This window comes from Tamandua tetradactyla, chromosome 1, assembly GCF_023851605.1.
Source record: "Tamandua tetradactyla isolate mTamTet1 chromosome 1, mTamTet1.pri, whole genome shotgun sequence".
NCBI classification, from domain to species: Eukaryota; Metazoa; Chordata; class Mammalia; order Pilosa; family Myrmecophagidae; genus Tamandua; species Tamandua tetradactyla.
Genome location: NC_135327.1, coordinates 195,928,797 through 195,948,977, shown reverse-complemented (window position 1 = coordinate 195,948,977; position 20,181 = coordinate 195,928,797). Strand labels below are relative to the sequence as shown.

The 20,181-nt window shown below is 41.2% G+C and overlaps 1 protein-coding gene across 11 annotated transcripts in view; it reads left to right on the top strand.

Moving 5' to 3' along the window:
- Positions 1-20,181, top strand: part of PRKAG2 (protein kinase AMP-activated non-catalytic subunit gamma 2) — a 614,065-nt gene that overhangs the window by 335,604 nt on the left and 258,280 nt on the right. Inside the window, exon 1 of one of the 11 annotated variants that reach the window (XM_077150264.1) lies at positions 1,874-18,183. The exons of the other annotated variants lie outside the window; for them this stretch is intronic. Coding sequence (XP_077006379.1) covers positions 18,090-18,183 — 94 coding nt within the window. The 5' untranslated portion in view covers positions 1,874-18,089. Of the gene's footprint in view, positions 1-1,873; positions 18,184-20,181 lie in introns of those variants that run through there. 11 annotated transcript variants of the gene reach the window in all.

Below are 20,181 nucleotides of genomic sequence, written 5' to 3'. Positions count from 1 at the left end.
AATTTGAGTTACAAGTTTACAGTTCTAAGGTGATAAAAATGTCCAAACTAAGGCATCCAAAGAAAGATACCTTGGCTCAAGAAAGGCTGAATGGGAAGCCATGTGGTTGGCATCTGCTGGTCCTTGTTCCTGGTTCTATTCCTTCCAGCTTCTGATGCCAGTGGTTTTTTTTTTTAATTTTTTTATTAATTAAAAAAAATTAACAAACAAAACATTAAGATATCATTCCATTCTACATATACAATCAGTAATTCTTAATATCATCACATAGCTGCATATTCATCATTTATAGAACATTTGCATCGATTTAGAAAAAAATAAAAAAGACAACAGAAAAAGAAATAAAACGATAACAGAAAAAAAAAGATTATAAATGCCATACCCCTTACCTCTCGCTTTCATTTACCACTAGCACTTCAAACTAAATTTATTTTTAACATTTGTTCCCCCTATTATTTATTTATTTATTTATTTATTTTTATTAATTAAAAAAATTAACACAACATTTAGAGATCATTCCATTCTACATATGCAATCAGTAATTCTTAATATCATCACATAGATGTATGATCATCATTTCTTAGTACATTTGCATCGACTTAGGAAAAGAACTAGCAAAACAACAGAAAAAGATATAGAATGATAATATAGAGAAAAAATAAAAATAATAATAATAAAAAATAAAAAATATATATATAAAAAAACACAAACAAACAAACAAAAAAAAAACTATAGCTCAGATGCAGCTTCATTCAGTGTTTTAACAAAATTACATTACAATTAGGTAGTATTGTGCTGTCCATTTTTGAGTTTTTGTATCTAGTCCTGTTGCACAGTCTGTATCCCTTCAGCTCCAATTACCCATTATCTTACCCTGTTTCTAACTCCTGCTGAACTCTGTTACCAATGACATATTCCAAGTTTATTCTCGAATGTCGGTTCACATCAGTGGGACCATACAGTATTTGTCCTTTAGTTTTTGGCTAGACTCACTCAGCATAATGTTCTCTAGGTCCATCCATGTTATTACATGCTTCATAAGTTTATTCTGTCTTAAAGCTGCATAATATTCCATCATATGTATATACCACAGTTTGTTTAGCCACTCGTCTGTTGATGGACATTTTGGCTGCTTTCATCTCTTTGCAATTGTAAATAATGCTGCTATAAACATTGGTGTGCAAATGTCCGTTTGTGTCTTTGCCCTTAAGTCCTTTGAGTAGATACCTAGCAATGGTATTGCTGGGTGGTATGGCAATTCTATATTCAGTTTTTTGAGGAACCACCAAACTGCCTTCCACAGTGGTTGCACCATTTGACATTCCCACCAACAGTGGATAAGTGTGCCTCTTTCTCCGCATCCTCTCCAGCACTTGTCATTTTCTGTTTTGTTGATAATGGCCATTCTGGTGGGTGTGAGATGATATCTCATTGTGGTTTTGATTTGCATTTCTCTAATGGCCAGGGACATTGAGCATCTCTTCATGTGCCTTTTGGCCATTTGTATTTCCTCTTCTGGTAGGTGTCTGTTCAAGTCTTTTTCCCATTTTGTAGTTGGGTTGGCTGTCTTTTTGTTGTTGAGTTGAACAATCTCTTTATAAATTCTGGATACTAGACCTTTATCTGATATGTCGTTTCCAAATATTGTCTCCCATTGTGTAGGCTGTCTTTCTACTTTCTTGATGAAGTTCTTTGATGCACAAAAGTGTTTAATTTTGAGGAGCTCCCATTTATTTATTTCTTTCTTCAGTGCTCTTGCTTTAGGTTTAAGGTCCATAAAACCGCCTCCAATTGTAAGTTTCATAAGATATCTCCCTACATTTTCCTCTAACTGTTTTATGGTCTTAGACCTAATGTTTAGATCTTTGATCCATTTTGAGTTAACTTTTGTATAGGGTGTGAGATATGGGTCCTCTTTCATTCTTTTGCATATGGATATCCAGTTCTCTAGGCACCATTTATTGAAGAGACTGTTCTGTCCCAGGTGAGTTGGCTTGACTGCCTTATCAAAGATCAAATGTCCATAGATGAGAGGGTCTATGATGCCAGTGGTTTTTCTCTGAGCATCTGTGGGCCTTCACTTATCTCCTCCGGGACACAACTCTTGGTTCTGGCTTGCTTAGCATCTCATGGGAAGGCACGTGGTGATTTCTGCTGGGCTCTGCCTGAGTCTAGGCATCTTCTCTCTCTGTCGGTACTCCAAGCATCTGCAAATATCAGCATCTCTGTAAGTTCTGAGCTTTCTCCAAAGTTTTCTTCTTTTAAAGGTCTCCAGTAAACTAATTAAGATCTACGTTGAATGGGTGGAGCCACATGTCCATCTAATCAAAAGGTCATAGCCACAGTTGGGTATGTCACATCTCCATGGAAGCAATCCAATCAAAAGTTTCTACCCCACAATACTGAATCAGGATTAAAAGAAAAATGACTGCCCCACAAGTTTGGATCAGGAAAAAGGACATGGCTTTTCTGGAGTATATAACAGCTTCAAACCAGCATACTTACTTACCTCCTGTGTCTATCTTAAACACCAGCCTTCTGTCTTCTCTCATTGGAAAGGATCATAGGAACTGATTTAGAGTAAACATACAGGCTGGCCATGTAAAATAAGTCTGACTCCTGTTGTTACCCTGAAGCCAGTTTGGGCAGCCCCCGTTAAGGCTGAAGCCAGGTGTGGAATGCATACAGGCTTGCGACAGAGTGGTCACCTGATGGGATAAAACCAGGGAATGCACACTAGAGCTTCCTTCCTAAGCAGAAAGGCCAAGGTGTGGCAACCAATGGATCCCAGCCAAAGTGGGGACAGACCTGTTGGTGTGTTGTGGGTGAGCTGAGGCTAGAGCCAGGGAGGGATAGATTCCAGCATCTGAGCACAGTCCCTGGTGTTGCTCCCAGGGCACGGCCTTATACTCAGGAAGCCAGCAGAGTCTGGGAAGAGGAAGTTGACTGAGGTTCTTTAACCTCAGGGTGGTCTCTGGGTATCTTTATGGGTCCCAGCATGACCTCTCCCTCGGGCTGGCATCTCCTTCCTTCTCTCTCTGTGGGCAGTGTTTTCTTTTACGATGAGGTACAGACAAGGCTGAGCCTGCACAGGCAGACCTTCTACTTTTCATTGTATTCTCCTTTTTCCTTCCATGTTCCCCTTCTCCTTCCTCTAGCAGCTGGGCTTTGACCAAGACCCTGACAGCAAGGTTTTGATGACCAACAATACCTCAGTGCTTTGGCTTGGCCCATAGAGTCCCTTGAATTCATTAGAAGGAGGGTCAACTTCAGACTCAAAGGCATGGCTCTCACTGTGGAATGAGATGTAAGGACAGGCTGATGGACAAGGGGCTGTCTTATTACCCCCTCTAATTGCAGCTTCTCATGACGCTATGGAAGACTGGCTCAGGGTCTGATGAGCCTTCCAAACCTTCTCTTGGGGGAGAAAAAGACAGCAAATCATCTGGAATGTCTTCTGACCATCCAGAAGTTCTTTGGCTTGACTGAAGCCTCTTCTGCTTTGAAATGAGTCTAGTCTATTTTTAAAAGAGGGCACTTTCCTTTCCTAGCTTTGATGGCTCTGAGTTGTATCTCTGGCTTTCTTCCTCACCCTCTCATGCTCCAAAGGGCCCTAGACCAGCCCCAAGTTGCCTAGAGGCCAGGGAGCTGCATGGTGGAAACATTTGTGAGTTACTAGCAAATTCTCTTACTGTCATCATCAAGGAAAGATTGGGATAAATGCTCCCAGCACCTCGTACTGCCTTGCAAACAGAGATAAGAGATGAAAACCAGATGGCACGGCAATACATGCTCCTTCTTTGTAATGTTGGTTATGACAGTGTTTCTCAAACATTTTTTTAAAAATTACCACCTAAGAGTCTTTTTAGACATTTTTTCCCTAATCACGTCTATGAAATTTTAATAAAACAGATAAATTATATGTCTTTTAATGCTCTGTATGTATATCTGTGTTTTATGAATAAATAAGAGAAAGTTTTTTTTTTCCATCCCCCCAAAACTAATTTTCACCCCCTTGGGGGCAGTATTTCTCCCATTGTGGATAAAGCTTAAAACAGAAAAGAATTGAGGTGAGGAGTGTATATAAGATGTTAAGTGTTTTAGCATCTGATTAATTTAGGATAAGACCAACCTGAATTTAGGATAGACAATCTAAATTACAGAATACCTTTTTAATATTTTGTCAACATCAGGGAATGACCAGCTATATAAGTTTACTTTTTAAACATCTGAAACTTAAGCCATTATGTACCAAAAATTACATCTTTTTAAGTGTTGGACTCATTATGCACTTTGCAGTTTTCTTATTCAAAAAATACTCATATAATTTCACACTTTGTAGAAGATTTAGGATCATTATTACACTGTCCTATAGTACACTGACACATTGGCTTTTGTAATATAATTTTACTGAGATATAATCTCCAACTACCCTATAATCATCCAAAGTATACAATCAGTGGTTCATAGTATCATCATATAGTTGTGTGTTCATCACCACAATCAATTTTTGAACAATCTCAGTACTCAAGAAAATACACAGAAGAATAAAAATAAAAATGAAAAAGAACACCCAAAATATCCTATACCCCTTATCCCCCATTATTTATTTATTTATTGCCCTTATTTTTTTACTCATCTGTCCATACACTGGCTAAAGGGAGTGTAATCTGTCCATTCACTGGCTAAAGGGAGTGTAAGCCACAAGATTTTCACAATCACACGGTCACACTGTAAAAGCCATATAGTTATACAATCATCTTCAAGAATCAAGGCTTTAAGAGTTACCCTCCACCCTGCCCCCGAGAACCTTTTTAGTTGCTCAGATGTGGCCCCTCTCTCTAAGCCGACTCAGCAGGTGAACTCTCTGCCCTCCTCCCCGTGTGAATCAGAACTCCTAGGGTGAGCCAGGACCCAGCATCAAGGGATTGAGAAAGCCTTCTTAACCAAAAGGGTAAAGAGAGAAATGAGACAAAATTAAATTTCAGTGGCTAAAAGATTTCAAACAGAGTCAAGAGGTTATCCTAGAGCTTATTCTTATATATTATATAGATATCCCTTTTTAGTTTATGGTGGAGTGTCTGGAAGTAAGTATCTGAAACGGTTAAGCTGTGTTCCAGTAGCCTTGATTCTTGAAGATGATTGTATAAAGACAACAGCATTTACAATGTGACTGTGTGATTGTGTAAACCTTGTGTCTGATGTTCCTTTTATTCAGGGTATGGACAGATGAGCAAAAAATATGGATAAAAATAAATAAATAATAGGAGGGATAAGGGATAAAATAAATTGGGATAGATGGAAATACTGGTAGTCAGTGAGAAGGAGGGGTAAGGGGTACGGGATGTGTGAGTTTGTTCTGTTTTCTTTTTATTTCTTTCTCTGGAATGATGCAAATATTCTAAAAAATGATCATGGTAATGAATACACAACTGTGTGATGATACTGCGAGCCACTGCTTGTACACCATGTATGGACTGTATATTTTTGTCAGTAAATAATTTTAAAAAAGAATCAAGGGGGCAGGCAATGGTGGCTCAGTGTCAGAGTTCTCACCTGCCATGCCATAGACCCGGGTTCAATTCCTGGACCTGCCCATGCCAAAACAAAAAAGGCTACTTGACATAGTTCAACGGTTTCAGGTATTTCCTTTTAGCTATTCTAATACAGCATTAACTAAAATGGGATATCTATATAATGTATAAGAATAACCTCCAGAATGATCTCTTGATTCTGTTTGAAATCTCTCAGCCACTGAAATTTTATTTTGTTTCATTTCTCTTCCACATTTTGGTCAAGAAGCCTTTCTCAATCCCACAATGCCAGGGTCATTCATCTAGTTGCATGCCTCACAATTCCATTCCTTGTTATAGCTGCTCAGTATTCTATTGTACATATAGACCATAGTTTGTCCCTCTGTTTATCAGTTGATGTATTTTAGGTCACTTCCATCCACTGCAAATTGTGAATACTGCGGCCATAAACACCAGTATACAAACATCCATTCGTGTTCTTGCCCTCAGTTCTTCCAAGTAATAACGATGTTCCTAATAACGGGTGTTCTAGCTTACTAGCTGCTGGAATGCAATATACCAGAAATGGAATGGCTTTTAAAAAGAGGAATTTACTAAGTTACAAGTTTACAGTTCTAAGGCTGTGAAAATCTCCAAATTAAAGCAAGTCTATAAAAATGTCCAAACCAAGGCACCATCAAGAGGTTATCCTCACTCAAGAAAGGCCGATCAAAGTTCTCTCTCAACTGAGAAGGCACATGGTAAACATGGTGACATCTGCTAGCTTTCTCTCTCAGCTTCTTGCTTCATGAAGCTCCCTCGGGGCTGTCCCTCTCCAAAAGTCGCTTTCTGGCAGACTCTGTGGTTCTCTCGTCCTCAAGGCTCTGCTCAGCTCTGCTGTGGCTTTCTCGTGGCTCTGTCGTCATTCTCTGCTCTCTCAGAATCAACTCTCTTATAGAATTCCAGTAAACTAAAGAAGACCCACATGGAATGGGTGGAGACACGTCTCTCTCTAATCAAGTTTAATACCCACAATTGATTGAATCACGTCTCTGTGGAGATAACCTAATCAAGCGGCCAACCTACCGTACTGAATAGGGATTGGAAGAAATGGCTGCCTTTACAAAATGGGATTAAGATTAAAACATGGCTTTTCTAGGGTATATAAATCCTTTCAAAACAGCACAATGGAGTTATTGAATAATAGCAATCCCAAACCTAACCTCCTGTGGAATCACCACACTGCCTTCCAGATGGGCTGCTCCATTGACAATTGACTTTTTTTAATATGTCTTTTTTTTCCATTTTTATTGATATATATTATATATTCACATACCATGTAATCATCCAAAGTGTACAATCAATGGTTTACAATATCATCATATAGCTGTGCATTTTCATCACAATCTACTTTTCTTTTTTGTGAAAAATAACATATATACAAAAAAACAATAAATTACAAAGCACATCACAGCAATTAGTTGTAGAACAGATTTCAGAGTTTGATATGGGTTATGATTCCACAATTTTAGGTTTTTACTTCTAGCTGCTCTAAGATACTGGAGACTAAAAGAAATATCAATGTAATGATTCAACAATCACATTCATTTGGTAAACTCTACCTTCTCTGTATAATTCTACCATCAACTTTGATCTTTCTCCCACTCTTTAGGGGTATTTGGGCTATGCTCTTTATAACTTTTTCATGTTGGAAGGGGCTGTCAATAATATGGGATGAGGGGATGGAACTAGTTGATGTTTTGGAGAGGCTGGCCCCTCTGCATTTCTGGACTTATTTGGTCCAGGAATCCATCTGGAGGATGTAGGTTTCTGGAAAGTTACCCTAGTGCATGGAACCTTCGTAGAATCTCATAGAATGCCCTAAGTGTTTTTTAGGATTGGCAGGAATGGTTTCAGTTGGGGTTTGGCAAGCTATAATAGGTAGGCAATGTCTAATGAAACTTGTGAAAGAGTGACCTCCGGGGTAGCCTCTTGACTCTATTTGAATTCTTCAGCCACTGATACCTTATTTGTTATACTTCTTTTCCCCCTTTTGGTCAGAATGGCCTTGTTGATCCCACAGTGTCAGGGCCAGGCTTATCCCTGGGAGTCATCTCCCACGCTACCAGGGAGACTTTCATCCCTGGATGTCATGTCCCACATAGTGGGGAAGGCAAGACATATTGACTTTTTGACTAGCACATTTCTGAGTTCTTTTTAGAGTTTCTGCTCTCTCCTTTCTTGGGCCAGCTATATGTTCTATGCAGTCAATGCCCCTGCCTTGGACAGCACCCATGCTATTACAATGGGCTGCTAGGAAACCAGTTGTTGTTTCCTAATAAGGATCTAATAAGATTAGATCCTTATTTAAAAGATCTAAATAAGGATCTTTTAAATAAGTGATTTAAAAGAAAACATTATTAATAGGAAAGTCTCTTGGCTTCTCGTCTAAGAAATACGGTACTTGGGCCTTGAATCTTTGGGCTGTTGAGAAGGGTCTTGTTTGATTACTTCTGATTTCTCCATTAAAGTCTGGATAAAACTTTGCAAAGGTATGACAATCCCTTTGCAAGTCCAAGTGCCTGCTTTCCCGTCCTTGGCCAAATTGTCAATCCCAGCACTCTTTGTGGATGCTCTAGATAGCACAGTGCTCCAGGCAGCCAGCACCTTGAGATCAGAGACTGAAGCTTTGCTGGATTTTGAGGCACAGGGAATGTGAGCTCTTTAGGGATAACCTGAAAAGACAGACCATGCCCTTTGTTTGCAAAAATGCTCTGCAGCTTATAAGATATTTTTGCTGTTTTATCTTTTTAGATCCTCTTAAAAGGTCTACAGAATGGGCATCGCATGTATTGTGAGGTCTTCTACAGAAGATATGTGGAAAAATAAACTAACTGGCTCAAAATTGCATAATAGTCAGTGCAGTGAATTGCATTAAGGTGCTACATTTGACCAAAGTATTTTAAACATTTCTACCTATTATATTGTTTGGTAATGTTTTTCACTATTAAGAAGAAACCTATCAAAGGTGAACTTTAGCTCAGGCCTTGTATTCTCAACTAGTACTTTTCCAAATGAATGAAATACAGAAACAGGTGGTGATCTCATGGAGGGACCCCAGAATCTGGAAAACGAAAATCCCACTTGATAACCTGAGCAGGAGGCCTGATGCCGAGCCTGCGAATTAATCTTTTCCCCTTGCCAGGGGTTTTGCACATTCATACATCATTTGGGTCTCTCTCTCTCTCTTTCTTTACTGGAGAAGTTGTGGGTTTACGAAACAATCGTGCATAAAATACATCATTTTGGTCTTTCTAATGATATTAACTTGCAAAGAGAATTAAACAGAAAATCCAAATGCTTGGTTTTTAGAGCCTTCTGAATCTGGTTGGTTTTTTTATCCCCCTTATATGCTCTTGGGGGGGAGGGGTCACATTTCATGCTTTTTCCACGTGAGTATCCGTTATTGCAACACCATTTGCTGAATTCTGTTTGTTTGCTGTTGTTTTTTCTTCTTTTGTTTGCGTGTTTTGGGTAAGGGGGTGGGCCGCATGGCCGCGAGAATTCTACCACTGAGCTATCTGTGTACCCTTGAATCTGGTTCTTAAAAGCCATTGCTTCATGGTCCTTTTTGAGGGGCCCAGGATTCATTCCCTGCGCCACTCTGAGGAGTCGGGTTCAGGAACAGGTTCTTGTCACTCTCCATATCTTGTCTGGGGAGCCATTAGAGTGCTTGGTCTGGTGGACTATTAAGAATCCTTGAGATACGGTTATGATTACGTAGCAAGCTGAGCTCCCAGGGACTCCCCGGACCACAGGAAAGAATGAATAAAGCTTCCACAGAGAGGCATGTGATGCCCCTTTAGGATTTTAAAGATATCTAGAGATTTCATACTTTGGGGGAAGGGCTAACTTTGGCGTGCTAAAAATAATCATTGCTATCATTTTCACATTTCCTGTACTTTGCTGTGTGTTTTAAAATTAAGATAAATCTACTAGTACCCAATTCTTAGTGGATGTAGATTACCCCTGGTATGAGTTGAGCTGTGAGCTGAAAAGGTTTCTCTTTGCCAAAAAAAATCAGTCTTGTCATTCAGTCTCTGCACTTGGTTCCCATGGGAGGTTTGAGGTGCAGCGTGACCGTGAGCGTGTTGGGGGAAGAGCGGGCACGGGTGCCTGAGTCAGGGAGGGGAGGAGAGCTCTTGGAAGCCGTCGCCTCATAAACAGTTCTTGGGGAAGGGACCTGGAAGGCTCCAAAGAGGTGACATGGTAATCTCACTCAGAGTCAAGTGCAACAGTGACCTTTAGAATTTTCCATGAAATGTGACACAGTATTTTGCAACCAGCAGGAGAGCTCTAGCAAATATGTGCTAACGCATGTTGCTACTCCCCAACTCCGGAAGGGAACTGCTGCCCTCTTACATAATGAGATTTTGCTTGGGTCACAACCATTTAGGGCTCTGGGTACTGTCTCATGATCCTCAAAATGTTTTTAGAGTGGATTATCAATTAATGTGTCTTCATTTACCTTTCCAACATTCCTGTGGCAGAGAAGAGGCAACGTGGCATCCTAAATGCCACCAGAGGAACCAGTAGACCCAGAGCTAACCCCATCTGGGTCACTAGCTTCCCATGTGATCTTGGGCAAATCACTGAACTTCTCTGAACTTTGGTTTCTTTTACTTCTTAATTTGAACAGTCATGGCTGGCTTCCCTACCTCACAGCACTGTTGAAAAGACCTGAGGAAAGCATATTGGGAAAAGTCTATAAAGCTCCATATAAATGGAAGGTCTTGTCAACTGGGGATCTTCCTCTGCCCCCACCAGGCCCTGCTCGGTCAGCTCATCCACCCAGTCCACCAGGATGTTTTTTTTGTTCCTACCCGGCTCGCAGGCCTCCCCTGCCACTGCCTAGGAGGTGGGGTTGAGGAGTAGGTCTGGACATGGGCATGAGTAGCACCTGGTTTGTGTATGTATGAAGGTGGCATTTCATGAGAATGGTCTGTGCTGTGCTATATCTAGTTTCTTCTCACATAGTTTCTTAGTGACAGTTTCAGCAAGGATGTGTTCAGCTGCACATAACTCAACAGCCAAAGGGTCTTCAATGATAAGGAAGGTTTTGGGCCTTTAATATATGGGACTATGTCTACCACTGACTTAGCATCCTGAGGGCCAACCCTGGAGCTTAGATCAGCTGTCAGAACCACCTTGTGGGTAAGGGGTGGGGATGGATGTGTCAAATGAATGTTGAACATCAACCATGGTGTATTCAAGAGGGACTGAGTCTACACTCATGAGATGACAAGTCCTTTTGGGGGCTACAACCTGAAACCTGGAAGAAAGCCAGGTTATTAGGACACATATGTCTTTTTGTCTTAATACTTCTCCCCTTGCTATGGAAACAAGACCTCCCAGATCACCATCTGAGAACTTCCAAAGATTCAACTGGCTTACCTGAACTTGAGGGGCCACCACGGTCTCCAGAGAGGTCTTACACACGGAATTGTAAGACACTGATGCTTGCAGCATGGAAATGCAATATACCACATTGAGGTAGTGAGAAAGCTTTCCATTCTCGCAAATTCTGAAGCAGAGGCAAGAAAGCCCCTTGTTCTGCACTCCCCTTGAAGTTTCCCTTCTTCCTCACCTTTCTTGCCCCCAGCACTGCATTTATTAGACATACACCTGAGAAGTCTAACTTTTTAGTGTTTTACAGTATCCAGATGTTGTGGAAGCCAAACATACCCAGGTAAAAATCCCACCTCAGCATATTTGGACCCAGTTCCCCATTGTCAAGCTATCACACCAACCACAGTGACTGCTGCCTCAGCATCAGTGCAGAACTTTGGCTGACAAAGCTGAGAGCCCTGCAAAGGATGGGGTTTGCAGGTATTAGCAGACTCTCCCCTTGGCTCTAGGTCAGTCTTCTGATGCATCCTTCAGAGACAGTATATGCTCCCCCCAAATGTGACCACAGAGCCCCACCTGGTTGCCGTTTGCAGTTGTACCTCATTGCTCTTGAGGCATCAATAGTAATTCATTCCACAAGTGCTGATTATATTTCTTCCAAACACCTAAGGTGAGATCTCTGCTTTCAGAGAGCTAATGGTTCAATTGGGGAGAGAAGAAATACACGAAATATAAAATAATGAAGCAAGATAATAGTACTAAATGTCTTCAATGCCATTTTATTTTTCTAGTTGTCAAAATAGGTTTCTTGTTGGAAAATCAGAAGAATAGTAAAACATAAAGAACACAATTTTGAATTATCTGTAATTCTACCCACCATATCTTATAGAACTGGTATCAAAATGGTAACCTGAGAATCCTTATTCCCACACTATGGGGAAAAGTGTCTGTTGCCCTGTTTACCAACCAGAAGAGTGATTTTTTTTAAAGCATGATCCAGAAAGGCCTTGGCCCTTTTAAAATACGTTTTGAAATACCATTCCATCTTGGGAACCACTAGTTCCTTCTTTTTTTCGGCCCTTCCCTTTAAAAATAAATTCCCCAGAGCATGGAAAACATTCTACCAGAATGTATTCCTGCTGGCTGGATCATAATTGTGTGAAGGAGTTTTGCCTCTCGTTCATTTGGTACCATTAGCAGGTGGAAACTATGAGGGGAACAATTAGTCTCCCCATGTTCCTGTGAGTGTCATCTTTCCCTAGGCCATCAATCACACATGATGTAGAAAGGGTACTCAGCTGCTCTCAGGGATTGACTCATGTCCCCCACAGAAAGCAGTTCAAGTCCCAAGCCCTGGTCTTGTGGGTGTGAACTCATTTGTAAGTAGGGCCTTTGAAGATGTTGTTAGCTAAGGTGTGCCCAAACTGAATGAAGGTGGGCTGTAATTCAATATGGCTGAAGTCCTTATAAGGAAAGGAAACTGAACACAGAAAGAGGAGTCACGGGAGCAGGTGGAAGCTGGAAGTCAGTGGAACCCAGAAAAGAAGGGAGAAGACACCGTCATGTGCATTAGCATGTGATAAAAAAATCAAGGAACCCCAGAGTCTGCTGGCCAGATCTGGGAGGAAGCAAGCCTTCTAGTCTCTGAAACCACCAGCCAAAAAATTGCTGTTGTTAAGCCAAACCCATTGTATGGTATACCAGCATCATGTCAATGTGACTCCTCTTCCAGTACAACAATATTCATCTTTATTTGCAGAATAAAAAGTTTTGTCCCCAGTTTAAGGCATTTCAAGCATGTGTAAATAGAACAAAAAGACCCCAGTGATGTGAGAGCCAACTGTTAAATTTTCAGGAATTTTGCAAGCCAGTCCAGGCTACACTGGTACCTTGAAATGAACGTGTGGTGGAGTATTTACACCACGGAAGTTTGCAAACACAAAAATTAGTACTCCCCCTTCCTGTTTCCTGAGAGCCAGCTCTTAAACACTGTGCAGGATACCACTGCTGCAGTACCTCTAAGATTCAGTGTCACCAGCAGCAGCTTTCCCTCTGCTCGGAAAGCTGACCCTGGATGAGGTCAGGTACAATCGTTGTTGTAGCTGGGATGTCTTTGGGAGTTCATGACCAATGTTAATATTGTCATATTTATAGTTGCTATAGCTCTTCTTAAAGCTGCCCCTTCCCAGGCTGCCCAACTCCTCTCACCCAAAGCTTTCCAGAATCCATCTTCTCAAATAATGGTGCTGGGGTGGGCTATGGTGGCTCAGCAGGCAGAGTTCTCACCTGCCATTCTGGAGACCCGGCTTCATTTCCCAGTACCTGCCCATGTAAAAACAAACAAACAAAAAAATTTAAATAATGGTGCTGGGCTAAAGCAACTTTTTGCTGAATCAGGCCAACTCCATCATCTCTTTTCCTCAGTAAGAGAATAGTGACCCTAAATTATCCAGGTAATTCTTTATTTCAACTTGCCTGGCTTAGCATATCGTTACTTCCGTCTCCAAAGGTGAAGACAGCAAATGTTCACTATTGAGCAAATTCCTAGAGTGTGGAGTCCAGAGCTGAGCAGCAGCAATAAATTCTTATCCTATAGAACAGAGAAAACAATGTGTTCCCCATTCCTGTGCTCAGCAACTTAGGGGTATTCTCAGGTGAAGCAAGCAGGTAGGAACACTGTGTTTCTGGATCATGATACACCCGTTCATCAAGTCAGCTGGTTGTCAACTCCTTACTCATCATCCCTTAGATGTTGCAAGGTGGACTGTGAGGCAAACCATGATTCTTCTCTCTTCTGCCTTTAAGTTGCCAAGTCTAAAGATGAAAACATGAGAATGTGGAAGGAAACTTTCCTTTCCAAGTCATTCCAATGCACAACGGTCCTCTCAACCCCAATGGGAGTCAACATATGGTGATACCCATATTCTTGCTTTGTTTTTGTTGAATTGTTCAGTGCATATCTATGAGAAGGTATGGTAGGATGGAAAGATGTGCATTTTGGAATCAGATAAATGAGGATTCAAGTCTATATTCTCCCAGCTTGTCAGCTGTGTGATCTTGGCCAAGCTATTTCTGACTCTAGTTTATTCATCTTTAAATGGCATTGATGATACCTACCCTGCGGGGTTGTTAGAAGGATTAAATAAAGTAATAGTTGTGATTTGACACGAGTTCTGCATTTCCATTAGAGCCATGCCAATCTCCCCTTCCTTTGGGCTGGCAACGCCGTGGTCCCTTCTGCCTGGCCTATGGTAGGCTCTCAATAAAAAGCAATTATTATTTTGCTAATTAAAATGTAGTTCTTAGAGGACAAGAATGTCTTTGAATTATTTGGAACACCTAATCCCCTCAATCAACAACAGACCTGTGCATTTGAGAGGGGTTTAATAACTACCTGTTGAGTGAATGACCACATAAACCTAAGTACATCAGATATTCCTAAATTGCTAATTATTTTCCATGCAAATTTAAACTCACTTGCTTTTACTCACTAGACATTACAAATGTTATTTCTTTCTGTATACTGTATCATATAATACAAGGATGTTTCAGTGGCTTATACAAAAGCTCTTCATTTACCTTTTAATTAAATATGCCTCATCCTTGCAGGTACATTTGTTTAGTGGTCCTTTCTTGAAGATGTTTTGCTATGTCTCATTAAATCAGGAGAACATTTCAATTTCTGTTAGGAGCTGAATTGATTTATTAAAAAAAAATCCAAACATGAAACTCCACAATCTACCTATTTAGTCTTTTTCAGAGTTTAACCACAATAAGTTTGCACATATTTAACCACAGAGATAATCCATTAGCATATTGGGGAACCCAGCTGAAGGTGGGTTTTGCAACCTGTTTGTAGACTAGGTTTACTAAATAGGCATTTTATTGGCCTTTCCTGACCTCTTCCCTCTTCATCAGACCCTCCGACCCACAAGGTCCAACAGAAGTTCCCCTTTCCCATACAGGGCCATGTCAACCCCACCTCCCTCCTTTTGCTGATCACACTCATGGTCCGGTCTGGCCACAGTGCCCATTCATTACTAACTCATTGCTTGTAATATTATCTCCATGTCCTTTGTAGATTCCTTGAGAGCAAGACTTAATTTGTTTGTTTGCTTATGCATCCTTGCTACAAATGCTTATTGCTGTTATCAACCAGTCCCAGCAACAGAGAGGTGGTGCACTGACCATAGGATAATTTGAGGAGGAGAGTTTAATAAAGAGACTATTTTCATTAGTGTGGGCAGGTTGTATAGGGAGATGCAGTGACTCGAGGCTAGGAAAAGTTGGGCTACCACTCCAATGTCTAAGAGATAAGGGAATGGGTACCAGAATCAGGAGGATACAGCCAGCCCAGAGAGACCCTGCAAGGAGCAGAGATTTCATGCTTCTCTCTCCCTCTGGTCTCCTGCTGGTGCTCATTTGATTACACCCAACCAGCAACCAGAGGGAAGGAGTCTGTTTACCCACCATCAGCAGCCTTAAGAGTAGACCTGGAAGGGCACATAAAAGCACTCCAGCAAAACCATCTATAAGTACAGATACCTGGTTGGATGCATAGAGGCCCAGAAAGATGTGTGGGGCATGGGTCCTTGCCCTTTGAGGGCTCGCGGTCTTCCCTGTGCCAACATATAGTTTAGGAGTGTGAAAATGTCTTGAAGGAGGGAAATGTCCCTCCTTCCTGAAGTGATGAGGTACGGCTTTTTGGAGGAGGTGACATCTGTAGATGAGGATGGAAGTAGAGGGCACTAGGGACAGGAGCAACTCATGTCAGCTAAGTTGGGTTATTCCAAAAATGTCTAGAGAATGAAAATCAGAGCGCAGTGCTGACTAGGTGTCTAAGGGTTGGATCAGGTCTCTAATGATCTCCTGACCCTGCAGCATGGAATATAGTTATCACTCAAATAGTCTTTAAATTGGTAAAAATGGTGCAAGAAGCTGAGATTGTGGCTTATCCGCTTAGCAGTGATATGGCTTTGGGGTCACTCTGAATAGAGACAGGACCTGGTCCTGTAGGCAGGAAAGGGTAGGCATGCAGATCTTGGCACAAAGCGGGCAATTCCAAGAAAGTCAACAGCCTGATTGAGTCACGTTTGTGGGGTTAGAGTCTGAAAGGTTAGAACCAACCATAGCCAGCTCAGTGATGGGATCTGGGTTCTAGGGAGCCTGACATGTGTCTTCCTTGCTTCTTATGGAATGGGGCCAGAGAAAGGACAGAGCCCTGTAGAGACGGTAGATGTGGAACAGGAGCAGAGAGCCCAGGGGTAGACTTTCCATGGGCCTCCCTCCTACTTCTTTCTTTTCCCACTTGTTCTAGCATGAGGTCTTTGGGTTTGAAGGCCAGAGAGAGACTCATCTTTATCTTATCAAGAATTTGCAATGAATGAACCAATGATTATAATGATATTGAGCTCTGCCTGGGCCCTAAGAAGTGAAAGAGGCAGGGAAAAAAACCATGAAAAACAGATAAGAATTGTACACCAAATAATGAGGTTCAATTGCTTTTGAGTGTTAAGTCCAGGCAGAAATGGAAAGTTGCTGCTGATATTTTTATCATGTCTGACTCCACCCCCTTCTTTCCAGATGTGTTGTAGATAACTAACAATTATACTTTAAGAACATGTGTCATTGCAATTTTTATTGGTTATTCCATCTTAATGAGCAGTCAGGAGAATCCAGACTACTAATCTTTATTTGGGAGGTTTTTAAGCTGATCTGCCATAACCTTGTTCTTATGTGTATCATGACTTGAGGGAGAATCTTTATGAATTCAATTGCCATTAGAATTTCAATGTTAAAGTTAGACTAAATCTTAAAATGACCTAGTGTCTAGTCTTGTTTTACAGTGAGAAAAACTGAGACTCAGAGATGGGAAGTGATTTTCCCAAGGTCATGAAGCTAATTAGTAGAAGAGCAAAAGTCACTCCCCTTTAGTCTAGTGAAGATATCAGCAAAAAAAAAAAAGAGAGAGAGAGAGAATATTTTTTTCTCACCTTGTTTTTTTTTTTTTTTAGTTGCAGAGTTGCAGAACACATACAAATTGAAAATATTATATTTCGTTTTGTTTTTTTAGATCAGGGGGTTTGTGTTAGGAGTTGAGGAGATCAGAATTTCTAGTACTGCTTCTGCCATTAGCTGCAGGACCTTGCAAAAATCACCCTTTCAGAGCCTCAGTTTCCCCATCTGCAATGAAAGAGGTTGGACTAGATCATCTCTAAAGTTTGTTCAACCTCTGTCATCCTATGACTCTTAGCAATTGCAGACCTCAAATTATGCATTGCTGAAGACACCTCTGTTAAATTCAAGGGGAACCCATATATCCCTTCTTTAAAGAGTGATCTTTCTTCATTTATTAAGTGGAAGGTGAGCTGACATAGATTCAGCAATTTCCAGCTTAGAGACTTGCTTCTCCACCACGAAGCAACTAGAGTCTTCTGACCCCGTGGAGCCCTGGAACACATGAATCAAAATAGTTGTGTGATGTCATGTCATAATGGGAATGTGCTCTGGCCAATTGGTGCCAAGAATTGTCTGTACAGGGTGGTTTCCTTTTACAGTCTTTTTAAAGAGACATCATGCAGATCTGCACATGACAGTTCCCTTCAAGAGGGCTTGTATTTCCTTTGCCTATTTTGTCTTCCCTCCCTTTTTAATTTTAAGGAGAAAGAAAAAAAAACAAAAAACCCGGAGTTTATCAGTGAGCTGCTGACCTTAACTACACAAACAAATCCACTGGCAAAATCCTGCTTTGCGCTTCTGGCAGCTTTTTGCCTACTTAAGGGCAAGACTGGCGGATACTCGAGCCGCTGCAGCAGCAGGAGTTGCAGACCCAGTTAGGACTATTGTAGCTCTCTGGATTCTCACGGGACAGTGCAGTGCAACTTGCAGTGGGATTTTCCTGTGTGTGCTCCAGGGCTGCTGGTCCTAGAGAGTGAGCCCCGTCCCACCTTAGTTGGAAGGACCGCCGGGGAGGACTGTGGACCCAAAAAGCTGTTGCTTGCACTCTTGCCGCCTCTTTGAAGTTTTTGGTGGGCTGTAGCTGCCCAGCGCACTGCATCTGGCTGACTGATGCTGCACTTCTCCCGGCTCCCTGCCACCTGGGGCTGACACTGGTTCTGCTGGTCCTGGTATGTTCACCAGTCCCGGCTCCTTCGGCCACAGCTACCCATGAAGCGTTTTGGAAGTCTCAGGGGGAATAAGAAGCACAAGGACCAAAACCGAAGCACCGAGCGGCGCCAGTCGGAACCCCATGGCCTTTTTGGTAGGACCGTGTCCTTTTCCTAATTTTCTGACATGCGCATACACATCTCTTAAAAGATGTCTATTCCTTGCCTCTCACCTATAAATCTGGGTGTAATCATTAGGGCATCATTAGAAGAGTAGATTGATAAGTACTCCCCTTATTTATGGTTATGCTGCTATCTTGAACTGCCCAACATTGCTTCTGAGACCTTTTTTCTCTCTCTCTCCCTTCTGGCCCAGTGGGAACACAGCTTAGTGTCAGTCGTGTAGACAAAAAGAGTGGTTTAGGAAAAAAGTAAGAATGGATTTGAATTGGTATTTTCAGCTGTTTAAAATAAAACGTAGGTGTAGTGATAACTTAGTCTCTGAGGTAAGGGAGGAAGAATTCTTCAACTCCCTTTTTTCTGTGATTGAGTAATCTGACAGATCAAGGGTTAATGTGGGAGGGGAACAAAACATCTGCTAAATGTATCTCCCTGGAGGAGAAGCTTTCTTTGTGAGCTCCTTGGCTTCTGGGATCTTCTGTAGCCTCTCTATGCATAGGGAGTTGGTACCAGCACATGGCTGTAGTATATGGTGAAATGCTAAGTATTTGTACTTAGTATTTTCAGTATCCTGCAGATTTGGAGTGGGTTTCGCCCCTGTCTGTCTGACTTCATGCAGGTAGATTCCAAAGCATTCTCAGCTCACTGGGCTCCAGGCTAGGACCTGCCCACTTAACACTGAATGGTAGGTTTCATTTATATTAACAATCAGAGTTAGCCCCTTAGTGGATATGACTGCATTTATGACGTGAAATATTCCTGAAGATCCCCTTGTAAGATGGAACAGCGGAGCCAAACTCCAGGGCTGGTGCATTTTGTGCTTGCTCACCTTTAGAGTTGGGAAAGAAAAGCCCAATAGACTGGTGCAAATGAAGAGAGGCTTACATCATGTTCCTGGAGTGGAATAGTGGCATAAAATATGTCAAAAATGGACATTTTCTGTAGTAGAGCAATGAAAAATATCAGGGCAGAAAATGAAAACTGGAATGGAAGAAGAGAAAAAAAAAAGGTAAATCTCTTGCTGTATTCAGTCCAACAAGTGTTTGTTGATGGCCTCTAGAGAGCTTAGTAGTATGCCGAGTGCTCTGCGAAGTACAAGAGAAGACCACAGTTCTAGTCTTCAGGGAGTGTTCAGTCCTAGAAAGGAGGAAACCCCCCCCCCCCAAAAAAACCAGAGAATAGTCTCGAATCAAGTGTAAAGGTGAATTTACATAGGAAGACAGTGCATCGCCCAGGCCTTAGAGCTGGGGCACTTGAGACCAGAAGCAATATCCAGGCTTTGAGAGTTTGTGAATTTGAGATTCATAGCAGTGGTTAAAAAAAAAAAAAAATTCCTTTTTTCAAATTATGAAAGTAATAAATTCATTTGATATAGGATTAAATCCAAATGTGTTATTTAACTAAAAATCTGGTTTTGCTAATGGGGATGGGTGAGTCATAATTAAAAGCCTGTTATTTGCCCCAGAGTGTTTTTGTTCCCTGTATTTAAAATTTGGCTATCATCTTGTCTCCTGCTGCAACCAAGATCAAAAATAATATTTGCATTAGTTCTATCTTCCTACCCCATATTATCTACAGCCCCTTCCATCGTGAAAAAGTTAGAACGGCCATAGCCCAAATACCCCCAAAGAGTGGGAGAAAGATCAAAGGTGATAGTGGAGTTATATAGAGAAGGTAGGGTTTAACAAACGAGCATGATTGCTGAATCATTACATTGATATTTCTTTTATTTTCCAGTATCTTAGAGCAGCTAGAAGTAAAAACCTAAAATTGTGGAATCGTAACCCATATATCAAACTCTGAAATCTGTTCTGCAACTCGTTGTGATGTGCTTTGAACTTTATTTCTTTTTTGCATATATGTTATTTTTCACACACAAAAATAATTCGACTGTGATGATAAAAAAGAATATTTATTCCTTCTAGGCTCCTATATTCTGGAGCAGCTAGAAGGAAAAATCTGAGCGGATGGTA